General features: G+C 40.2%; 1 protein-coding gene, 1 long non-coding RNA gene and 1 pseudogene across 4 annotated transcripts in view; 1 reads left to right on the top strand and 2 right to left on the bottom strand.

Annotated features, from left to right (window-relative positions):
• Nucleotides 1–2,070: 2,070 nt before the first annotated feature.
• LOC146506749 (uncharacterized) lies at nucleotides 2,071–3,130 on the bottom strand (annotated as a pseudogene).
• Nucleotides 3,131–14,766: 11,636 nt separating this feature from the next.
• Nucleotides 14,767–18,342, top strand: LOC146506748 (uncharacterized). Its single transcript, XR_014877148.1, has 2 exons — nucleotides 14,767–16,635; nucleotides 17,241–18,342. It is a non-coding gene; the product is annotated as an uncharacterized LOC146506748 (long non-coding RNA).
• The window catches only part of mlxip (MLX interacting protein), a 29,581-nt gene continuing 25,869 nt past the window's right edge, over nucleotides 17,688–21,399 (bottom strand). For all 3 annotated transcript variants that reach the window (XM_085179678.1, XM_085179680.1, XM_085179679.1), the window contains exon 17: nucleotides 17,688–19,711. In XM_085179678.1, the coding sequence (XP_085035804.1) occupies nucleotides 19,605–19,711 (107 nt within the window). In that variant the 3' untranslated portion in view covers nucleotides 17,688–19,604. The remainder of the gene's footprint in view (nucleotides 19,712–21,399) is intronic.

Genomic DNA, 21,399 nt, shown 5'->3' with positions numbered 1-21,399 from the left:
TTTCTTTACTGGGCAACAGCTATCATATAACAGTTTAAATTTTCCTAAAAAAAATTTCATAAGCTTTATCAATATTTTTTCCTTATACAGCATCTCCCATTCTTGCTTATGTAAATCACTTTTAAATGCATTTATGGACTCCTCTGTTCTCACTGAAATTCAAATTCAAATTTTTATTTGTCACATACACAGTCATACACAGTACGATATGCAGTGAAATGCTTAGACAACTGCTCGTGACCTAAAGAAAAAAAGAAAAGGCTATGAATAAGATAGGAAATAAATATGAAAACTAAAAAGGGTAAATTTAACCAGGAAGGAATAAAATAAAATAAAATATAAAAATTAAGTTAAGAATGAGATAACTGTACAACACAAATTAGAATGAAGGGTAAATTTAACTGGGAAAGAATAAGATAAAATATTATAAGATTGAAAATAAAATAACTGTACAACAAAATACACCATATAGAAATATATAAGAATGTATGAAGAAATATAAATATATATATACACACAGTAACAGCAGCTGTACAAGTATTAACTGGAAATGAGGAATATAATGTCCAGTGTTGTGCAATCCACATTATATAGTGTCTTGTGCAGTGCAAATATGCTTAAAGTGGTTTAAGTGATGAAGTGAAAACAATGTCCAGAGTGTCCAGTGTGTGTAAGAACTATATGTGTGGGTCAGTACTGTTTGGTGGTGTGATTGAGAGACCGTATCGCCTGCGGGAAGAAGCTCCTCCTCAGTCTCTCTGTGTTGGTCTTCAGGGAGCGGAATCGCTTTCCTGACCTCAGCAGAGAGAACAGTCCGTTGTTGGGATGGCTGAGGTCCTTCACGATCTTCCTGGCCTTGGTCCAGCACCGCCTGCTGTAGATTGAGTGCAGGTCAGGGAGCTCTGAGCGGATGGTGCGCTCAGCTGAACGCACAACCCTCTGTAGAGCTCGTCTGTCCTGCATGGTGCTGTTCCCGAACCAGGTTAAGATGTTTCCCGTCAGGATGCTCTCTATGGTGCAGGAGTAAAAGTTCCTGAGCACCTTGAGGGGCAGTCGGAAGTCTCTCAAGCGTCTGAGGTGGTAGAGACGCTGACGGGCCTTTTTCACCACGGTGTTGATGTGACAGGACCATGACAGGTCCTGCGTGATGTGAACTCCGAGGTATTTGAAGCTGTCCACTCTCTCCACTGGGCACTCGTTGATGACGGGGGTCTGGTAGTTCCTCTCCTGCTTAGTGCTGAAGTCCACTATCAACTCCTTTGTCTTACTGACGTTTAGAAGGAGGACAAAGGAGTTGATAGTGGACTTCAGCACTAAGCAGGAGAGGTTTGTATTTTGTTGTATTTTCCTGTTTGACCTTTCTGTAATTGCTGTTATACACTACAAAAACAGGTAGATGATCACTGATGTCATTAATTAGGAGACCACTTATAGATCTGTTTTCTATTTCATTAGTAAATATATTGTCTATTAAGGTTGCCGACTGTGCTGTAATCCTGCTGGGTTTAGTAATCACTGGACAGAGTCCCATGCTATACATTGTATTAATAAACTCATCTGTCATACTATGTTTGTTTGGATTTAATAGGTCTATGTTGAAATCCCCACAAATGAACATAACTTTTTGATTTGTCCTAATAAATGTTTTATCTACCCACTCCTTAAATATTTCAATATTAGAACCTCGTGTTCTATATATACAACTTACAATGACATTTTTCTTTTTTTCCATACTAATTTCTATTGTTACACACTCTAATATGTTATCCACCACCACCGTCATTTTTTCCACCACCCTGTATTTTAAATTTTTGTCCACAAACAAAGCCACACCCCCACCATTCTTATTCTTTCTGTTTATAAAATTTAATTCATATCCGTCTATTTCAAAGTCCACTCCTTTCTCCATATTAATCCACGTCTCAGATACTGCAATCACACTGAATGGATGTGCAAATTTGCTTAAATATTCTCTTATTTTGTGAAAATTGGCATATAAACTTCTACTATTAAAGTGGATTATGGATATTTTGCAGTCAGCCTTGACAGTTTTATTGAATTATTCTTCAGTATAATAGCAGCAGGTGTTTCTGATGTTAAAAAAGTTCAATTCTGGATCAATGTCCTGCTCTGTGAAGTGTGTATTGTATTCCGTGTTTTGTGGCGAATTTAACTCCAGATTCTCATGATTAGCAATCCTCTGTGATAGCAGTGTATAATTCCCAGATGTTAAATTAGTTGATTGTTCCATGATTTAATATGTTGTGCTTTAGCTTCCGTTGTTATCTTCTTTTACCTGCTTTGATGAATGTTGATTGTTTGTTCAGCTCCTTGCATTTGTAGTCATGTGACATGTTAATCTTTTTCCAGATCCTGGATGCGTTTGATGACCAGCACTTTGGCTTCCTCCGGTGTGCTGTTGAGTTTAATAAATATTTTACAGTTTGCAGTCCATGTATTTTGAATTTTACCCAGTTTCTTTAGGAGTCGTGCTTTCTTAGTCATGTCAGCGTTGTATTTAGTTAGATGGTCATTCATGTAGACGTTCGATCCCTTTAGTTTTTTCCCCTGCTTCAGCAGTGCATTCTTGTGTTTCCTGTTTACAAATCTTATGATGACAGCTGGTTTATCACTAGCGTTTCTCCTGGGCAAAGGGTGGCATGCCTCGATGTTATTACAGTCCAGGTCGATTCCTTTGACTGCAAGAAACCAGCTACCTGTTGCTCTGCAGAGCTAACATCCAGTTCTCCATGCTCCTCTTTGGTGTCAGCAGTCACAGCCCGAGCATATGACCGGGGTTTTATGTGTAGCCCTGTGATGATCACATCGTTCATTCTGGTATATTGCTCCAGGTCCGAGACCCTGCTCTCCAGATAGACAATCCGTTTCTCCTCCTCTGCATTCTGATTGCGAAGCGACTTTATCTCCTCGACAATGTCCAGATATATTTCTGCTGTAGCTTGATAGCTGATGTTTCTTCAGTTAAAAAGTCCAGTGACTTTTTGATGTCCTCAATTTCCTCAGCGGTCGGCGTTCTCTTAGGCCCCATTTAGTTTGCTGTCTCGCTCGACACTTGAGAGATATGAGAAATCCCCAATGTTCTAATTTATTTAAAATATTTATTGAAATCTGATATTGTGATGGACCGAGCAGTGAAGGAAACTTAGGCACAGGTTAAAGTCCAAAAAAAAGATTTTTTATTTAACCCAAAAAACATAATTAGCTAACTCATGCCAAAAAGAATCAAAATCTTGGGCCCATAAAAGAGGTCAAAATAACAAAACTCTACTCAAAGTTGACAACAGTACTGATAACTCAAACAAACTGACCTAACTTAACGAGACAAAGGGGAAACTTAAATAGTGGCTGATCAGCCCACAAAAACAGGAGAAGGGGTAAAATACACAAAACCTAACTAAACCAAACATAATGAACTCCAATTCCCCCCCATGGTCCCGAGTTATGGCATAAACCAATTTGTAGTGTTCCTTTAAAACTCGCTCCGCCCCTTTTCCACCTCTTGGCTCCTTAATCAAGGGACTGGAACAGCTGCAACTAAGGTAACTCAGAAAACAAAAGATTAATCATACATAACAGTGTAAACTAAAATGTGTGCACTTATTTTAGAATACAGTGTTATGTGGATATGTGAATTAACTCTAAACAAAAACCAGTTATTTATTGTCCTGTAAACTAATGCCTATATTTAAAGAAAGACAAATGTGAATGCAATGTTACTTGTAAGCCTCTGCGAACATGGTGGGTATTACCACTGTGTGGCTGTAATTGCAGCCATCACAGATATCCTGGTTGTATTTATTTATTAATAACCAAATTATTTTTATTAAAGATAAAGGGAAAAGAACTCCAAGTTTTCATTTTGTTGTATTTATTGTGATTCTGAATACTCTACATCAACCAGAAACAGCAAACAAATGTTGGATAAAAACTTTGCTTCATATTTCTTTAAAAAAAAAACACGCACATTCTTGTGACTTGAAATTTTTAAAACCAATTGAAATTTAAATACAAGTTATAACGCACATTGATCCAAATACTGTCCCCTGTGACACCCCAAAGCACTTTAATGATGGTAGTCCTGACATCTTGATCTTCATCTGATCTTTGCCGGGCAGGCGGTTGTTGCAAGTTTAGTGTAGCGGAGCACCAAAGTCTGTGGAGGAGTGGCATGTCCCTTTCCATCCTTCAATAAATTTTTCTGGCACAACTTCACCTACTACCTAAAGCACATGGAAAAGACAAAACTCTGATGATGTGAAGACTCTAGCCACACTTAAAGGACTAGGGAACTACTTTATTTGCTGACCCAATAAAGTAGTAGTAGTCACCCTCATCCATCTATCTAGTGTCAGAAGCAAGGCCCTTCAAAGCCTGCACCATTAAGTATTTGTTAGAAATTTGAGATATATATATATACAGTGGGGCAAAAAAGTATTTAGTCAGCCACCGATTGTACAAGTTCCCCCACTTAAAATGATGACAGAGGTCAGTAATTTGCACCAGAGGTACACTTCAACTGTGAGAGACAGAATGTGAAAAAAAAATCCATGAATTCACATGGTAGGATTTGTAAAGAATTTATTTGTAAATCAGGGTGGAAAATAAGTATTTGGTCACCTCAAACAAGGAAAATCCCTGGCTCTCACAGACCTGTAACGTCTTCTGTAAGAAGCTTTTCTGTCCCCCACTCGTTACCTGTATGAATGGCACCTGTTTGACCTCATCATCTGTATAAAAGACACCTGTCCACAGCCTCAACCAGTCAGACTCCAAACTCCGCCATGGCCAAGACCAAAGAGCTTTCGAAGGACACCAGGAAAAGAATTGTAGACCTGCACCAGACTGGGAAGAGTGAATTTACAATAGGCAAGCAGCTTGGTGTGAAAAAATCAACTGTGGGAGCAATCATCAGAAAATGGAAGACATACAAGACCACTGATAATCTCCCTCGATCTGGGGCTCCACGCAAGATCTCATCCCGTGGGGTCAAAATGATCATGAGAACGGTGAGCAAAGATCCCAGAACCACACGGGGGGACCTGGTGAATGACCTGCAGAGAGCTGGGACCAAAGTAACAAAGGTCACCATCAGTAACACACTACAACGGCAGGGAATCAAATCCCGCAGTGCCAGACGTGTTCCGCTGCTGAAGCCAGTGCATGTCCAGGCCCGTCTGAAGTTTGCCAGAGAGCACATGGATGATACAGCAGAGGATTGGGAGAATGTCATGTGGTCAGATGAAACCAAAGTAGAACTTTTTGGTATAAACTCAACTCGTCGTGTTTGGAGGAAGAAGAATACTGAGTTGCATCCCAAGAACACCATACCTACTGTGAAGCATGGGGGTGGAAACATCATGCTATGGGGCTGTTTTTCTGCCAAGGGGACAGGACGACTGATCCGTGTTAAGGACAGAATGAATGGGGCCAAGTATCGTGAGATTTTGAGCCAAAACCTCCTTCCATCAGTGAGAACTTTGAAGATGAAACGAGGCTGGGTCTTCCAACATGACAATGATCCAAATCACACCGCCCGGGCAACAAAGGAGTGGCTCCGTAAGAAGCATTTGAAAGTCCTGGAGTGGCCTAGCCAGTCTCCAGACCTCAACCCCATAGAAAATCTGTGGCGGGAGTTGAAAGTCCGTGTTGCTCGGCGACAGCCCCAAAACATCTCTGCTCTTGAGAAGATCTGCATGGAGGAATGGGCCAAAATACCAGCTACTGTGTGTGCAAACCTGGTAAAGACCTATAGTAAACGTTTGACCTCTGTTATTGCCAACAAAGGTTATGTTACAAAGTATTGAGTTGTATTTTTGTTATTGACCAAATACTTATTTTCCACCCTGATTTACGAATAAATTCTTTACAAATCCTACCATGTGAATTCATGGATTTTTTTTTCACATTCTGTCTCTCACAGTTGAAGTGTACCTCTGGTGCAAATTACTGACCTCTGTCATCATTTTAAGTGGGGGAACTTGCACAATCGGTGGCTGACTAAATACTTTTTTGCCCCACTGTGTGTGTATGTATGTATGTATATATATATATATATATATATAAAAATTACATGCATGAGCTTTAATTTGTTTAATTTGTTTTTTTTGCTTTGCTATGTGTCTTTTTTTAGTTTATTGCATAAAATATATTTTGTAATTGTTTTGTTTTTTTCTAACAGGTAAAAAAAATCACACTGATGATGTAAAAGTCTCAAAAGGTCATGCATCAGCTTGGATACATGAGCCGTTAAGGTCAAAGATTAAGGTCAAACCTTTTTCGTGCACGTAACAACTTTTGCCAACTTGTGTCTGGCAAACGCATAAGCAAAAAAAAAATTGGGGTGGTGGTCCCTGACCCACCCTTCAGGTAGAGTTGGATGTCTCGAGACCGGTCTCGAGACCACTTTTACGTGGTCTTGGTCTCGTCTTGGTCTCGACGGACTTTTGTCTTGGTCTCGGTCTTGGTCTCGACGGACTTTTGTCTTGGTCTCGGTCTTGGTCTCGCTGTCTCGGTCTTGCGCTCTCAAATCGACATAGTGTTCGGGAGATTTGGAGTCAACCATCAGCGGAGCGGGGGGTGTCTTACTGGGCTTAAGCCCGGGTCATTTTTTCAGAAGCATGGGTTTTTTTGGAGTGTAATTTGTTTGTTAGATGCCTGACTGACAACTGTATAAAACAAAAACAACACACGAAGCACAGAGCGCACCGTCGTAAATTCCCCCTGATTTTGGTATGATCCGAGCTTTGGCACTAGGCGACTGAGCACAGCACCCATGTGAGCGAGGGGGGAGAAGCTGCTGCCTGCGAGTTTGCTGCAGAGGAGAGCTTAAGTTTGACCAGGTACCAACGGAAATCATTCGTACTGAACTAATAATGTAAATATGACGGTGTATCACAAAAGATTGATATCAAACTGATCACTTGGTTGCGTTACTTACTCTTCGAGTGAATCAACAAATGGATAAATAAAAAGCCGAACGACAATGCTGATTTTTTTAGAGAGTCTTAGCTTACATCTCATATTTTCAGTTGTTACCCTCCACGGCTAAACAAACTCTCTAAATCGGTTTCAGTTGTGTACTGATGAACACAACAATGGACATAAGGAGCTTCTTTCAAAGAAAAAACTCAGGTAGATGTTATTTTATATATTATGCTTTGTATGTTGTTGTTGTATGTTCAGTATATCTATGCAAAACAAGAGGAATTTCAATACACAGCAGTATAGTCACAGTTGAAACCAGATATTTACATACACTTTAGGGAGAAAACATAAAACCTTTTTTTTACTGTTAAACATCAATTTAGAGTAAACTTTTGTTTTAGATAAATAAATGTTGCAATGTCTTTTGAATTAGTTAAATGTCAGAATAAAAAGAGGGAGCTGTCTATTTTAATCACTTTCATCAAATGTAGGAGTACATATACACTAAGTTTATTGTTAATTAAGATTAATTAAGAAAACTCCAGATGATTCCATTCTGAGCTTAAGAAGCTTCTGATTGGTTAGTAGAGTCCATGTGGGTAAATTGGTGGCACAGCTGTGGATGCATATAAGGCAAAACACAGAGCCTGTTTCTTTGAAATGGGAAAGTTTCTTTGAAAAATCAAGAGATGTCAACCAAAACACCTGGAAAATAATTCTGGAAAAGAATTGTGGAGCTCCATAAGTGTGGCTCAATTTTGAATACAATTTGGTGCCATTTACAATTAAGAAATACAGACAGTTTCTCTCTTTACTCTTAAAGTTAACAAATATGTTTTTTATATTTATCAATCTAAAAAAATAAACATTTAGTCTGATTTGATGTTACAATTAAAAAGTGTTTGTGTTTTTATCTGAAGAGTATGTAAATATCTGGTTTCCACTGTATATTTGTGTTTGGTTTGATTGTCAGCACAAAGAGGGAGTGAGAGGAACAGAGAGGGAGAGAGACGACGAAAATGACGACAGAACAGAGATGGAACAAGAGCAGGTGAGACACACATGTTAGTCAAATGGTTGTTTGCCAAAAACTCATCAGAACATGTATCTCGTACCTATTGTATCTTTTTAGATAGCGTTTGTTACTTTTAAAATTCTATATTTATTAAGTTATGCAGGCTTGTTTGCTCAACAAGGCTAAATAATTATATAAACTTTTCAGAATCTAAATAGTGTACTTTGGTACAATTAAAAAATAAGTGTAGTGCAGGTCTAAGATGATTTTTAGTGCTGCTATCATCTAGTTCTGGTTCTGTCTTGGTTACTGTTGTAGTCCTGTTTTAATTCTGGATCAGTTCTGGGTCTGGTTGAATTGGGGTTTAGTCCCTGTGTCTTGATACAGGCCCGACTTTGTTCTGCCTTGCTGCTTAATTAAAAAACTATATATATATATATATATATATATATATATATATATGAAGTCATTCTTTTTTGAACAAAGCTCAAAACAGAGCCTAATAATCTTTCAGTCATTTCTACCCCCACTTAATTTCCTTTGGCTGCTCAGCTCTCACACAGTGGCTCAGCTACGCTCCAATCCCTCCATATTGTGGCCAATCACATGCGAGGATATAGGATAATATCATTATGTGAAAAACAGAGAGGGTGAGAGACGCAACAGTCAAGTGGAGCATGCGTCAGTCCTTTCAGTGAGTGAGTGAGACAGTAGACAGTGGTGAGGAGGGCTGTGCGAAAGCAAAAACACATAAATATGCCCGAGACCCGTAAACGAAGCAGCATCTGGCTGCAGTTTAAAGACTTTTTTTTTGTCTCGGTCTTGGTCTTGGTCTCGTCTCGTCTCGGTCTTGGTCTTGTCTTGGTCTCGATACCCTCTGGTCTTGGTCTTGTCTTGGTCTCGATACCCTCTGGTCTTGGTCTTGTCTTGGTCTCGGATTAGGCGGTCTTGACTACAAGTCTACCTTCAGGCTCATGACTCACATCAGCAAAGGCAAGCTCAATTTTCACAAATATACAGTCAAATCCAGGTCACCTAAATAATCTCAGTGTTATTAGCATAGCTATGAAGTCCTGCCAAGCTTAGCCTCAGCTAAGTTTGAGCTCCCTCCTATCCTTGCCCCAGTAACAGTCCTGGGCCTAAAGCTCATATAGTATCACCTGCATACCTCAAACCTCAATAAAGGTGACCACTTGAACCAGTGAGCAACATTTGCAGCACTCTTTTCTTTCTAACCCTGAATCCTCACATTTCACCTTAGTCTCCGAGAGGCCCCAGTGCACACAAGTCTTACCATCTTAAAATCCTTAAATTAAAATTAAAACTTCCTTAAATCTGTTCCTTTCACCCCCATATCCCCACCTGGCCCTTAAATTAGGCATCTAAGGTCTACCAAGATATACTAATATCCTCATCATATTTTGTGTCTCAGGTCTGGGCAATGATCGCTGCTCTTAAACCTGTAAAAGGCTAGATTAAACTTTCTGCTTATTTTTCAGTGCCACCCATGTTTTACAGAGGCTAGGAACTCTGCATCTAAATCTTAGGTAGGCAGAGAGCAAGCACTACAAGTTAGCCAAAGGACAGAGACTGGAGCAATAATGAATAAAAAATAAATACATTTTAAATTGTTTATTAAAAATGTATTTATTACAGGAACAAACTATAGAAGGCTTCCACTTAGGTGGGGTCAGGATCTCGTCTCTGCTTTTCGCAGATGATGTGGTTCTGTTGGCTTCATCAGGTGGTGCCCTACAGCTTGCAGTGAAGCGGTTCATGGCCGTGTGTGAAAATGTGGTCATGAGAATTAGCACCTCCAAGTCTGAGGCCACGGTCCTCCGTAGTAGTACCTAGAGAGAGCTGACCGTGAAAAAGCTCTCAATTTAATTCAATCCAATTCAATTCAATTCAATTTTATTTATATAGCGCCAAATCACAACAAAAGTCGCCTCAAGGCGCTTCATAGATACAGAGAAAAACCCAACAATCATATGACCCCCTATGAGCAAGCACTTTGGTGACAGTGGGAAGGAAAAACTCCCTTTTAACAGGAAGAAACCTCCGGCAGAACCAGGCTCAGGGAGGGGCGGCCATCTGCTGCGACCGGTTGGGGTGAGAGAAGGAAGACAGGATAAAAGACATGCTGTGGAAGAGAGACAGAGGTTAATAACAGATATGATTCAATGCAGAGAAGTCTATTAATACATAGTGAGTGAGAAAGGTGACTGGAAAGGAAAAACTCAATGCATCATGGGAATCCCCCGACAGCCTACATCTATTGCAGCATAACTAAGGGAGGATTCAGGGTCACCTGGTCCAGCCCTAACTATATGTTTTAGCAAAAGGGAAAGTTTTAAGCCTAATCTTAAAAGTAGAGATAGTGTCTGTCTCCCGAATCCAAACTGGAAGCTGGTTCCACAGAAGAGGGGCCTGAAAACTGAAGGCTCTGCCTCCCATTCTACTTTTAAATACTCTAAGAACAACAAGTAGGCCTGCAGAGCGAGAGCGAAGTGCTCTAATAGGGTGATATGGTACTACAAGGTCATTAAGATAAGATGGGGCCTGATTATTTAAGACCTTGTATGTGAGGAGCAGGATTTTGAATTCAATTCTGGATTTAACAGGAAGCCAATGAAGGGAAGCCAAAACAGGAGAAATATGCTCTCTCTTTCTAGTCCCTGTCAGTACTCCTGCTGCAGCATTTTGGATTAGCTGAAGGCTTTTCAGTGAGTTTTTTGGACATCCTGATAATAATGAATTGCAGTAGTCCAGCCTGGAAGTAATAAATGCATGAACTAGTTTTTCAGCGTCACTCTGAGACAGGATATTTCTAATTTTAGAGATGTTGCGCAAATGGAAGAACGCAGTCTTACATATTTGTTTAATATGTGCGTTGAAGGACATATCCTGGTCAAAAATGACTCCAAGGTTCCTCACAGTGTTACTGGAGGCCAAGGTAATGCCATCCAGAGTAAGAATCTGGTTAGATACCATATTTCTAAGCTTTTCAGCGCCGAGTACAATAACCTTAGTTTTATCTGAATTAAGAAGCAGAAAGTTAGCGGCCATCCAGGTCTTTATGTCTTTAAGACATTCCTGCAGTTTAACTAATTGGTGTGTGTTATCTGGCTTCATGGACAGACAGAGCTGGGTGTCATCTGCATAGCAGTGAAAATGTATGCTATGTCTACTAATGATGCTGCCTAAGGGAAGCATGTATAATGTAAACAGAATTGGTCCTAGCACTGAACCCTGTGGAACTCTATAATTAACCTCAGTATGTGAAGAGGACTCTCCATTTACATGCACAAATTGGAGTCTATTAGATAGATATGACACAAACCACTGCAGTGCAGTACCTGTAATACCTACAGCATGTTCTAATCGCTCTAATAGGATATTATGGTCAACAGTATCGAATGCTGCACTAAGGTCTAGCAGGACAAGCACAGAGATGAGTCCACTGTCAGAGGCCATAAGAAGATCATTTGTTACCTTCACTAAAGCTGTTTCTGTGCTGTGATGAACTCTGAAACCTGACTGAAACTCTTCAAATAAACCATTCCTCTGCAGATGATCTGTTAGCTGTTTGACAACTACTCTTTCAAGGATTTTTGATATGAAAGGAAGGTTGGAGATTGGCCTATAATTAGCTAAGACTGCTGGGTCTAGAGATGGCTTTTTGAGTAAAGGTTTAACTACAGCCAGCTTGAAGGCCTGTGGTACATAGCCAATTATTAGAGATAGGTTGATCATATTTAAGATCGAAGAATTAATTAATGGCAGGACTTCTTTGAGCAGTTTTGTAGGAATGGGGTCTAAAAGACACGTTGATGGTTTGGAGGAAGTAATTATTGAAGTTAACTCAGAAAGATCAATTGGAGAAAAAGAGTCTAACTTAACATCAATGGTACTAAGAGTAGCTGTAGATAATATTACATCTGTGGGATGATTATTGGTAATTTTTCTGATAATGATAACAATTTTATTTGTGAAGAAGTTCATGAAGTCATCACTAGTTAACGTTAAAGGGATGGTTGGCTCAAAAGAGCTCTGACTTTTTGTCAGCCTGGCTACAGTGCTGAAGAGAAACCTGGGGTTGTTCTTATTTTCTTCAATCAGTGATGAGTAGTTAGCTGTTCTGGCTTTGCAGAGGGCTTTCTTATAAAGCAACAAACTATTTCTCCAGGCTAAATGATGATCCTCTAAATTTGTGACACGCCATTTCCTCTCCAGATTACTAGTCATCTGCTTTAGGGTACGTGTTTGAGAATTATACCACGGAGTCAGGTACTTCTGATTAGAGACCTTAGTTTTCACTGGAGCTACAATATCCAGAGTCGTACGTAGTGAGGAGGTGAAATTATTAACAAGATAATCGACCTCTGTTGGGGTAGCGTTCAGATAGCTGCTCTGCTCTATGTTGGTACAGGGCATTGACGATGATAACAGTGGGTGGATTATATTCTTAAACTTAGTTACAACGCTTTCAGAAAGACATCTACTTTGATAAAGTCTTCTCTCCACTGCTGTGTAATCAATTATTGTAAATGTAAATGTTATCAAGAAATGATCAGACAGGAGAGGGTTTTCAGGAAACACTGTTAAATGTTCAGTTTCTATGCCATATGTTAAAACAAGATCTAGAGTGTGATTAAAGTGGTGGGTGGATTCTTTTACATTTTGAGAGAAACCAATTGAGTCTAATAACAGATTAAATTCCATGTTGAGGCTGTCATTTTTAGCATCTACATGGATGTTAAAATCACCCACAATAATTATTTTATCTGACCTCAGAATTAAATTAGATATAAAGTCTGAGAAATCAGACAGAAACTCTGTGTAAGGCCCAGGTGGACGATAGATGATAACAAGTAAGACTGGTTTCTGAGTTTCACAGCTGGGGTGGACAATGTTAAGCATCAGGCTTTCAAATGAATTTAAAGTCTGTCTTGGTCTTTCATTAATTAATAGACTGGTGTGAAAAATTGCTGCCACACCGCCCCCTCGGCCTGTGCTTCGAGATTTCTGGTAGTTAGAGTGACTCGGGGGTGTTGATTCATTTAAACTAACATAATCATCCTGCTGCAACCAGGTTTCTGTAAGGCAGAGTAAATCAATTTGTTGATCAATTATTATGTCATGTACTAACAGAGAATTGGAGGAGAGAGACCTAATATTTAATAATCCACATTTCACTGTTTTACTCTTTGGTTCAGATGTGGATACTGTATTGTTCTTTCTTTGTAATTGTTTATGTTTAAGTTGTTTGTTGCTGGTTTTTAGTTTGTTTTTTGTCTTTTTGGAAGCTGACACAGTCTCTATGGAGATGGGTTTTTGGGGGGATAGCAGGAGGAGAGAAGCTGCAGAGAGGCGTGTAAGACTGCAACTGCTTCCTGGTCCCAACTCTGGATAGTCATATTTTGGGGGGTTTAATAAATTTGTCCATATTTCTAGAAATGAGAGCTGCTCCATCCAAAGTGGGATGGATGCTGTCTCTCCTAACAAGACCAGGTTTCCTCCAGAAGGTTTGCCAATTATCTATGAAGCCCACATCGTTTCTGGGACACCACTCAGACAGCCAGCAATTTAAGGAGAACATGCGGCTAAACATGTCAAACATTTACCAGTCGATCTATGTCACCACCCTCACCTATGGTCAAAAGCTGTGGGTACTGATCAAAAGAATGAGATCGCTGATACAAGCGGCAGAAATGACCTTTCTCTGAAGGGTGGATGGCCTCTCCCCTATAGATAGAGGGAGGAATATAATCATTAAGAAGGGCTCAGAGTAGAGCCACTACTCCTCCACAATGAAAGGAGCCAGGTGAGGAGGTTCGGGCATATGAAAAGGATGCTGCCTGGGTGAGGTATTCAGGGCATGTCCCACCGGCAGGAGGCCCCAGAGAGACCCAGGTCACCCTGGAGAGATTATATCTCTCTGCTGGCCTGAAAACATCTTGGCGTTTCCTTGGAAAATCTAGAGGAGGAGGCTGGGAAGAGGGAAGTCTGGGCTTCTCTGCTTAGGCTGCTGCCTCTGTAACCCGGTCCCGGATAAGAAAGTGAATTGATGGATGATTAAAAATAATAAAAAAATAGTTATTACACTCCTTAAGAACTGAGGGGAAATTCCATTGACAAAGTACACTACACAGGTACCTGAATACAGCAAAATAAAAACAAAAGCCCAGTCCACTGAGTTACAGCACAGTCCAGTCCTTGCAACTGTCCAGCAGGCTGTTTCCCGATCTCTTCTCATTCTCTAACAGCAGCCAGACCCACAGGAAATGAGCTGTCCTTCTTCTGCACAGTTCCCATCTGATATCACTTCCTATAAGCTCCACAAGACTCCAGCATCTGCCCAGTGTATTGTGCAGATGTAATCAGCCTTCAGCCTGTAATTCCAATTACAGCCACCAAGTGGGCCTAAGCCACCAGCTTCCAGCTGCAGGCTGACTTATCCAGTCATCATTACTCAGTTTGGTCAGTTAACCACTCTTTTAGTCCAGCAAACAAGTCTGGCAGCACATTAGAAATGTACACAACACACTAAAAATCTTTATATTAAGACTAAAAGATCTAAAACAACCAAAGTCAAAGTTTTATACTTTGTTTTTTATACTTTTAGAAAGCACAGGAAGTTAAATATATTAAATGAAGTTAAATATTCTTCTGTCAGACAAATAAAAAATAAGGATCAGCTTCCAATGTAATGATAGTTACTTCTATCTAAATATGATATTTAAAAAAAGTATTTTTTCTTTTTCTTCTGCCAAGAGAGAGCAGTGCAACTTAGCCAAAGGACACAGACTGGAGCACGAAGGATTAAAAATTAAATACATTTTTAATTCACCCCTCAACAATACAGGGACTAACTACACATGGCTACCACTTAGATGGTGTCAGGATCTCATCTCTGCTTTTGATATCTGATATGGTTCTGTTGGATTCATCAGGTGGTGGCCTCCAGCTTGCTCTGGAGCAGTTCACAGCCGAGTGAGAAACGGTGTGAATGAGAATTAGCACCTCCAAGTCTGAGGCCACGGTCCTCAGCCAGAAAAGGGTGGACTACCCACTCCGAGTCAGGGACGAGTAACTGCCCCAAGTGGAGGAGTTTAAGTATCTCAGGGTCTTGTTCACGAGTGTGGGGATGTCAAATGCTTGAACCACCTCAACTGGTTCCTTTCGATGTAGAGGAGTAGTGGCTTTACTCTGAGCCCCTGCCAGATGGCCAAACTCCTCACCCTATATATATCTATAAGGGAAGGGCTAGCCACCCTTGGGACCCAACTTATTGCTGGCTATGCAGACCAAGCTCTTGCAACAATTGTATAGGGATCGAATGGCCCGTAGCAAGGGCCAGAGACCCCATACATGCCTTCTGCAAGTCCACAAAACACATGTAGACTGGTTGGGCAAACTCACATGCACCCTTAAGTATCCTCAAGAGGTTAAAAAGTTTATCCAGTGTTCCACAACCAGGACAAAAACCGCATTGTTCCTCCTGAATCGGCTGCCTTCGAAGTCCCACACTGAGACAGAGATCAGCCCCTCTCCAGGAGACTGGTTCCGGAGCCCAAACCCTGTATTGAGGTGAGCCCGACTATATCTAGCCGGTACTGCTCAACCTCACACATTAGCTCAGGCTCCTTCCCTTTGAAGCAGATGGCCTACATAAGCAGAAGACTGTACTGTGTGCCAGTCCTGTCAGCTGCGAACAAGAAACTTAGGCAGCAATTCATACAGACTCACCAAAACTGGACAATAGAAGACTGGAAAAAACGCTGGTCTGGTGAGTCTTGAGTTGCAGGATCCAGATGGTAGGGTCAGGATTTGGTGGATTCATCCTGCTTTGTATCTGGCTGTTGGTGATGTGATGATGTGGGGATAGGTTCTTGCCACAATTTGGGCCTCTTAGTAGCAGCTGAGAATCATACGCTGGCCTTAAAGGACAATGGTAAAGGTCAAAGATAGAAAAAAATTGCATTCAAGCTAACCCTGAAACAGTTTTGGCATTTTTCTAAAGAGTTACTTATTTGATTTTGCATGAGAGATCACAGGAAATAAGATCAAATGAGGGTAAAGCACAAAGGTACCCACCTTTAATTCTTGTATGTACACTTTTCTTTTTTTGTCCAGTTATTACAGATTTAATCTGTTTTGGTTGACTACCTGTTACGAGAAGTGTCTGTTTTTTGTTTTTTTTTTTGAAGGAATTTCTTTACAAAGGAAAGCCCCAGAAGAGAAACACTGACTCCTAAAATTCTTGCTCTGAAAGCCACACCCAAAGGAAAAGAATGATCTTTATCTGAAAAGCCTCAATAAAAGTGGTCCTTGAAAGATGGACCACAGTGTCTCATCAGAGCCCGTGGTCAACCAAAGCCTCCTGCTGTCATGAATTTCCGTGCTGGTAAGCATCCTGAAGTGAGGCTGTGTCATTTGAAAGCAGGCTGCAGCTCGACTCGAGTTTTTGGTCAACAAACTTGCTCAGTGTAATCAATCTAATTAATCTCCACTGTGTTCCCTTTCATGCTGCTGCTGCAGTCCTTATCTTCTTCTGCCTGCTGGCTGTGAAAGCAAACTGTGAGGCTGTTGGAAACAGGGCAGCCGAGCGTGCCTTGAATGCCAGCATCCGGATGATTAGGGTAAAGATACGTAGCGCGCTGGAGCACTTGGTAAGGCTTCTGATGCTTACAAAGATCATTAGTATTACATAATGAGGGAAGAATTTAGACTTTATAAAAGAAACTGATGTTTTTAACTTGATTCTGTCTCTGCTGAAACTAAACTGAGCTGGTAAACTGTGTTTTAAAGAGAGGTTATAGGTAGTCCACCACTGGTTTAGTAAATTAAAGCTTTTATAGTCATATCAGGTTATTTGAGGTGCATACACTGGTATTAGGATGTTACAAGCAATACCAGTTGTAGGCTGTGCTCCCTTGATTATATGGACATGAGGAGCTGGTGACGCCACAGACCATGAGTGTATGTTGATGCATTAAAGGCATTATCAAGACTTTTGCTCTATTTTTAGCAGCTGGTTTTAAAAAAATGTAAACATTATAACTTTACATTAGAAAACAGAGAAAGGCATAATAAACTCTTCCTGGGACTGAAAGTGATGAATTAAGAGCTGTATTTGAACTGTCTGTCAGTTTCAAATTCTTCTGTGGATCATTTTCATGTGTTTGTGTTACAAAAATAACAACACATCATCATCAGTTTCACACAAAGAGCGATGAGTAGTTACTGAGTTGTATATTCATGGATTCTCCTGCAGGATGCTTTTGGACTGCTTCTCAACATCACCTGCTTCACCCTGAACATTTCAGAGGTGATCAAGCCGGAGCAGCGGCACCTTACCGCTCACCAGCTATGCTCCTTCGAGTGCCACATGGCAAAGGTGTCAAAGTTCACCCCGGAGCTGTCGTCACAGCTGCACTACATCTGCCAGATCATACGTGATGTGGTGCATCTCTGGACCGGCAATACGGTCTCCCACCCATGCAGACTACCCTCCTTCAAGCAGGACTTGGACAGCTATGTGTACGCCAAGTGCTTGCTGGAGCTTGTGGACGAATGGCTCGGCAAAGCTACGTTTAGAATTCACTGATTGGTCGGCTACTAATGTTCTTTTATTGAAAATATTTAGTTAAATCTGATACCTGGTCATGGATCCTATTGAGCAAATGTTTTGTATTGAAATTAAAGTGATGAGAAGACAAAGTTTTCAGTTTTGTTGTATTTATTGTGATTCTGAATCATTTAAGGCATTTTCCATCATGTTGCATGTAGACATTTGGGAAGAGAACAAAGAAACGGTCGTATCCAGCATAAGAAAATATCTTTTCTTCATAAAACCAACAATACAATACTAAATGTGGGGAGTCGAACATAAGCAGATCCAATCTGCGTCATCCTGTACATCATCCAAAACAAATCCACACAAAGAAACACAAAAGTAAAGATCACTAGAGAGAGAGGAAAGAAAACAGTGTAATAGAAACAGCACAGAAACATCCTCAAAAGAGGAGAAACAACTACAAAACTATTTAAAGAGAAAGCCTAGCTGCATTCAGAGGTGCATCTTCATCATCAAATAGTAGTAAATCATATCTGAACTCTATATATTTGACTTGCAACACCAAACTGTTCATTTAAGTGTTCATCACTGCATTCTCCATTTTTTTGTGAACTGAGCAGCTTACAAAGGAACACAAGAGCACAACTTCCCCTATAAAAGACTCGTGCAATCCAATCATAAATAAAAAAAGAAAAGAACTGCACACACAAAAAGCTGCACATTCGTCTATTAAACATGGTGCATTGTGCTACTGTAAACTCAGTTGTTCTGCACAATAAAAGAAAAAGAAAAAAAAGAACTCACAACATCTGCCTGAGGAGTGCTGAACCACAAAAGAAGATAAAGAGACGAATCCGCTGGCAAAGATCACATGCAGGCACACTTTGACCTCAAGGCTGCCAGCTGCACTCACACAGTGTCTAACCCTCAAGCTCTCCACAAAGCAGAGTACTCCATAAAAACATTATGCCAGTAACACAACAGACTGAGAATACTCTTGGATATGGCTTTGGGTGTGTTTCTTTGCGCTTCCTCCAATGCATTGCTTTTTTATCTGTGTTTGCTTTGAATAAGTGTACCCGTGAGAAGGAAAGAAACAGCAGGTAAGTGAAACCTGTACCCTTACAGACAGTACGTGTTCCTGCTGAGAAGGATCCTGGCTCGACTTGTTCTTAGATGATTAGCGTAGCCCTGAGTGATCAGTAAAGAACCAGAAAGACCCCTACTGCACACTGAAGATCCTGTAACACTGTAGATGCAGGAATATACAGTAGTGTATGCAAAATCTGTACTGCTAGTTCAGTTACGCGTCTTGTGGGCGCTGACAGTAATGCTGCGGCATCGTGCTGCGGCCTGCAACATTCATCCTTGTGTTGTTTGCAGGTGAGCTCAGTAGAAATGGGCAGAGCAGGGACGGAAAAAAAAGCTGCTATGAACTGACAAGATAACATTCACCTGAGTAAACGAGGGACGGTGAACAGAACAGGACAGGACTGGCAATTTCCAACATATAAGTATTCAACTTTAATATATTTCAATCTCCTCAATGGGAGGTGTTTGAACCTCCAAATAAATTGTACTTCTAGCTAGATTAAAAAAAACAATACAAAAAACCCCCAAAACATCTGATAATCTTGTGAAAGGAAAGAAATGATGTCCTTATACTGCATAAGAGAACATAAACTTCACATTCAGTATTTCCCTTTTTGAAACACAATCTTGCGACTTAACATTTTTTAAATGTAACTTAAATTTAAATACAAGTTGTTGCTCAAGACATAAAAACAACACGGGCCAGCTTCTAATACACTAAAAGAGGAAAATCATCTGAAAGTTAAAGGTAGTCATAGTTACTTCTATTTAAATATGATTAAAAATTCATTTTTGCACTCATTTTGTTTGGTGCACCATGCGTCTCGTTCCCAAAAGTCAAACATAGTCTCTTTTCTGGGATTTGTGGAAGACTGTGAGCTTGCTGAAAGGCTACAAGGCAAACCAGTGATATGTTATGATGGTTAAAAAAAAAGTTCAGGTGGCTTCTGGGTCACTTCCAGGAGGAATCTAAGAGTTTGTTTGTGTTACGGCCTGGATGGCTTCTTCAGGGAGCACGGATGGATCACTGAGAATGGACGTGGTAGTGCACAGCTGGCGAAGAGTACTTAGGACCACTGAAAAACAAGCCCAAATGAATTGCATTAAAACAAATGATTGATATTTGCACAAACAGATGCCCGTGTGCTTTCCATTTAGAGCCGCATGTAATTTGCTCTGATTTATTCTGAGTTTTGGTTGACTGCATGACCTGCTCAAATTCAAATCAAGCATCAGGATAAAGAAGGGGATTTTAAGTCACTTTGAATGTGGCATGGTCATTGGTGGCACACTAACTGGTGTTAATATCACAAAAAACGCTGGGATTTGCCTCTAACCAACCATCTCATACAGAGAAAAAACTATAAAATACTAGAGAGTGAGCGGCTTGTTGATGCCAGAGGTCAGAAGAGAATGACCAGTCTGCTGTGAGCTGATTGGAAAGCAAAAGTAATTCATATAGCCACTGGTTATAGCCGATGTATGCAGCACTTTTGAAGCAGATGAACTCCAGCAGCAGAAGATCATATGTAGTGCCACTTCTGTCAGCTAACAGGAAACTGAGGCTACAGTTCACAAAGACTCTCACAAAAACTGGACAAACTGGAGAAAAATGTTGCCTGGCGTGATGTATCTTGATTTCTGCTGCAGTATTTTTATAGTAGGGTCAGAATTTGTTACAAACAACAAGAAAACCAGCTTCATGTCTTGCCTTGTCCCAATGGATCAGTTGTGGTCTAATGATGGGGATGTTGTAGATATTTTCTTGGCACACTTTGGGCCCCTTAATACCATTTGAGCATCATTTAAACTTCTCAGCCTCCATTAGTATCGTTTCTGACCATGTCTACCTGTAGGGGATGTTTCTCATGGCATGTAGACTCTGAAATGATATATACTGGTATACACTATATACTTGTACTACAATGCTTTATATTTTAGGGAGTGCCCATGGTTAAGCAGTCGAAACATACACAAATTATTTGTGACCAGTATACTTAGTTCAGGTTTGTGACATATTGGTAGATTATAGCTTTGACAGCCCAAACTGAAGTCTGAAGTTACCATAAATTAGTGAAATTTATAACTTTGGCATTACAACTCCTTGCCATAAAAATATCAAGTAGGACTAATTGCATTTTGCTGCAAAGGTGGCATAACAACCATGATCCTGACGCTTTAACCTGACCTTGGCCATAAAGCTGTCAAAATGAGCTATAAAGATGATGGACGGAAAGTGGAAAGTTGTGTAAACTGACACATTGATCAAAGTAAGACATGAATAAATACATCTAATGTGTAACTGTTTTTAAAAAGAATGATTTCACACAAATTGGGAAAAAATTGAAGCTTAAAGTGGAAATTAAACACTTTTAAAGTCAAATTTTGGGAGCTTACATAACAAAAAGAGGAAAAGCCGTAGATGCCTCTCAATATAAAGGAGCCTCAGCCCTGACAAGTGTGGGTATGTTTGTCTTCAACTTTCATCTGTCTGTCTGCTGTTGGCACTTAAGGCGCTACGCTTGCTGTTCTGTGTGTTGTAATGCTGTCATGCTGTTCATAAGACTGTTGTGGCCTCTGTGTACCCATCTTCTTAAGACTGCTTCCAACAGCATAACACGCCATGTCACAAATCTCAAAAAGTTGCCTCTGTTCATCTGGACATAGCATTTTCAGTGGAAGAAAATGCTATGTAATAATCAGATGCACTCATTGTAATTACAACAAAGTTACTGTAATTACCCCTCAAGTGAGTTATCATATC

Source organism: Neolamprologus multifasciatus, chromosome 12 (genome assembly GCF_963576455.1).
Source record: "Neolamprologus multifasciatus chromosome 12, fNeoMul1.2, whole genome shotgun sequence".
Lineage (NCBI taxonomy): Eukaryota > Metazoa > Chordata > Actinopteri > Cichliformes > Cichlidae > Neolamprologus > Neolamprologus multifasciatus.
The sequence above is the reverse complement of the archived record's forward strand: the minus strand, read 5'-3'. Positions and strand labels throughout refer to the sequence as shown.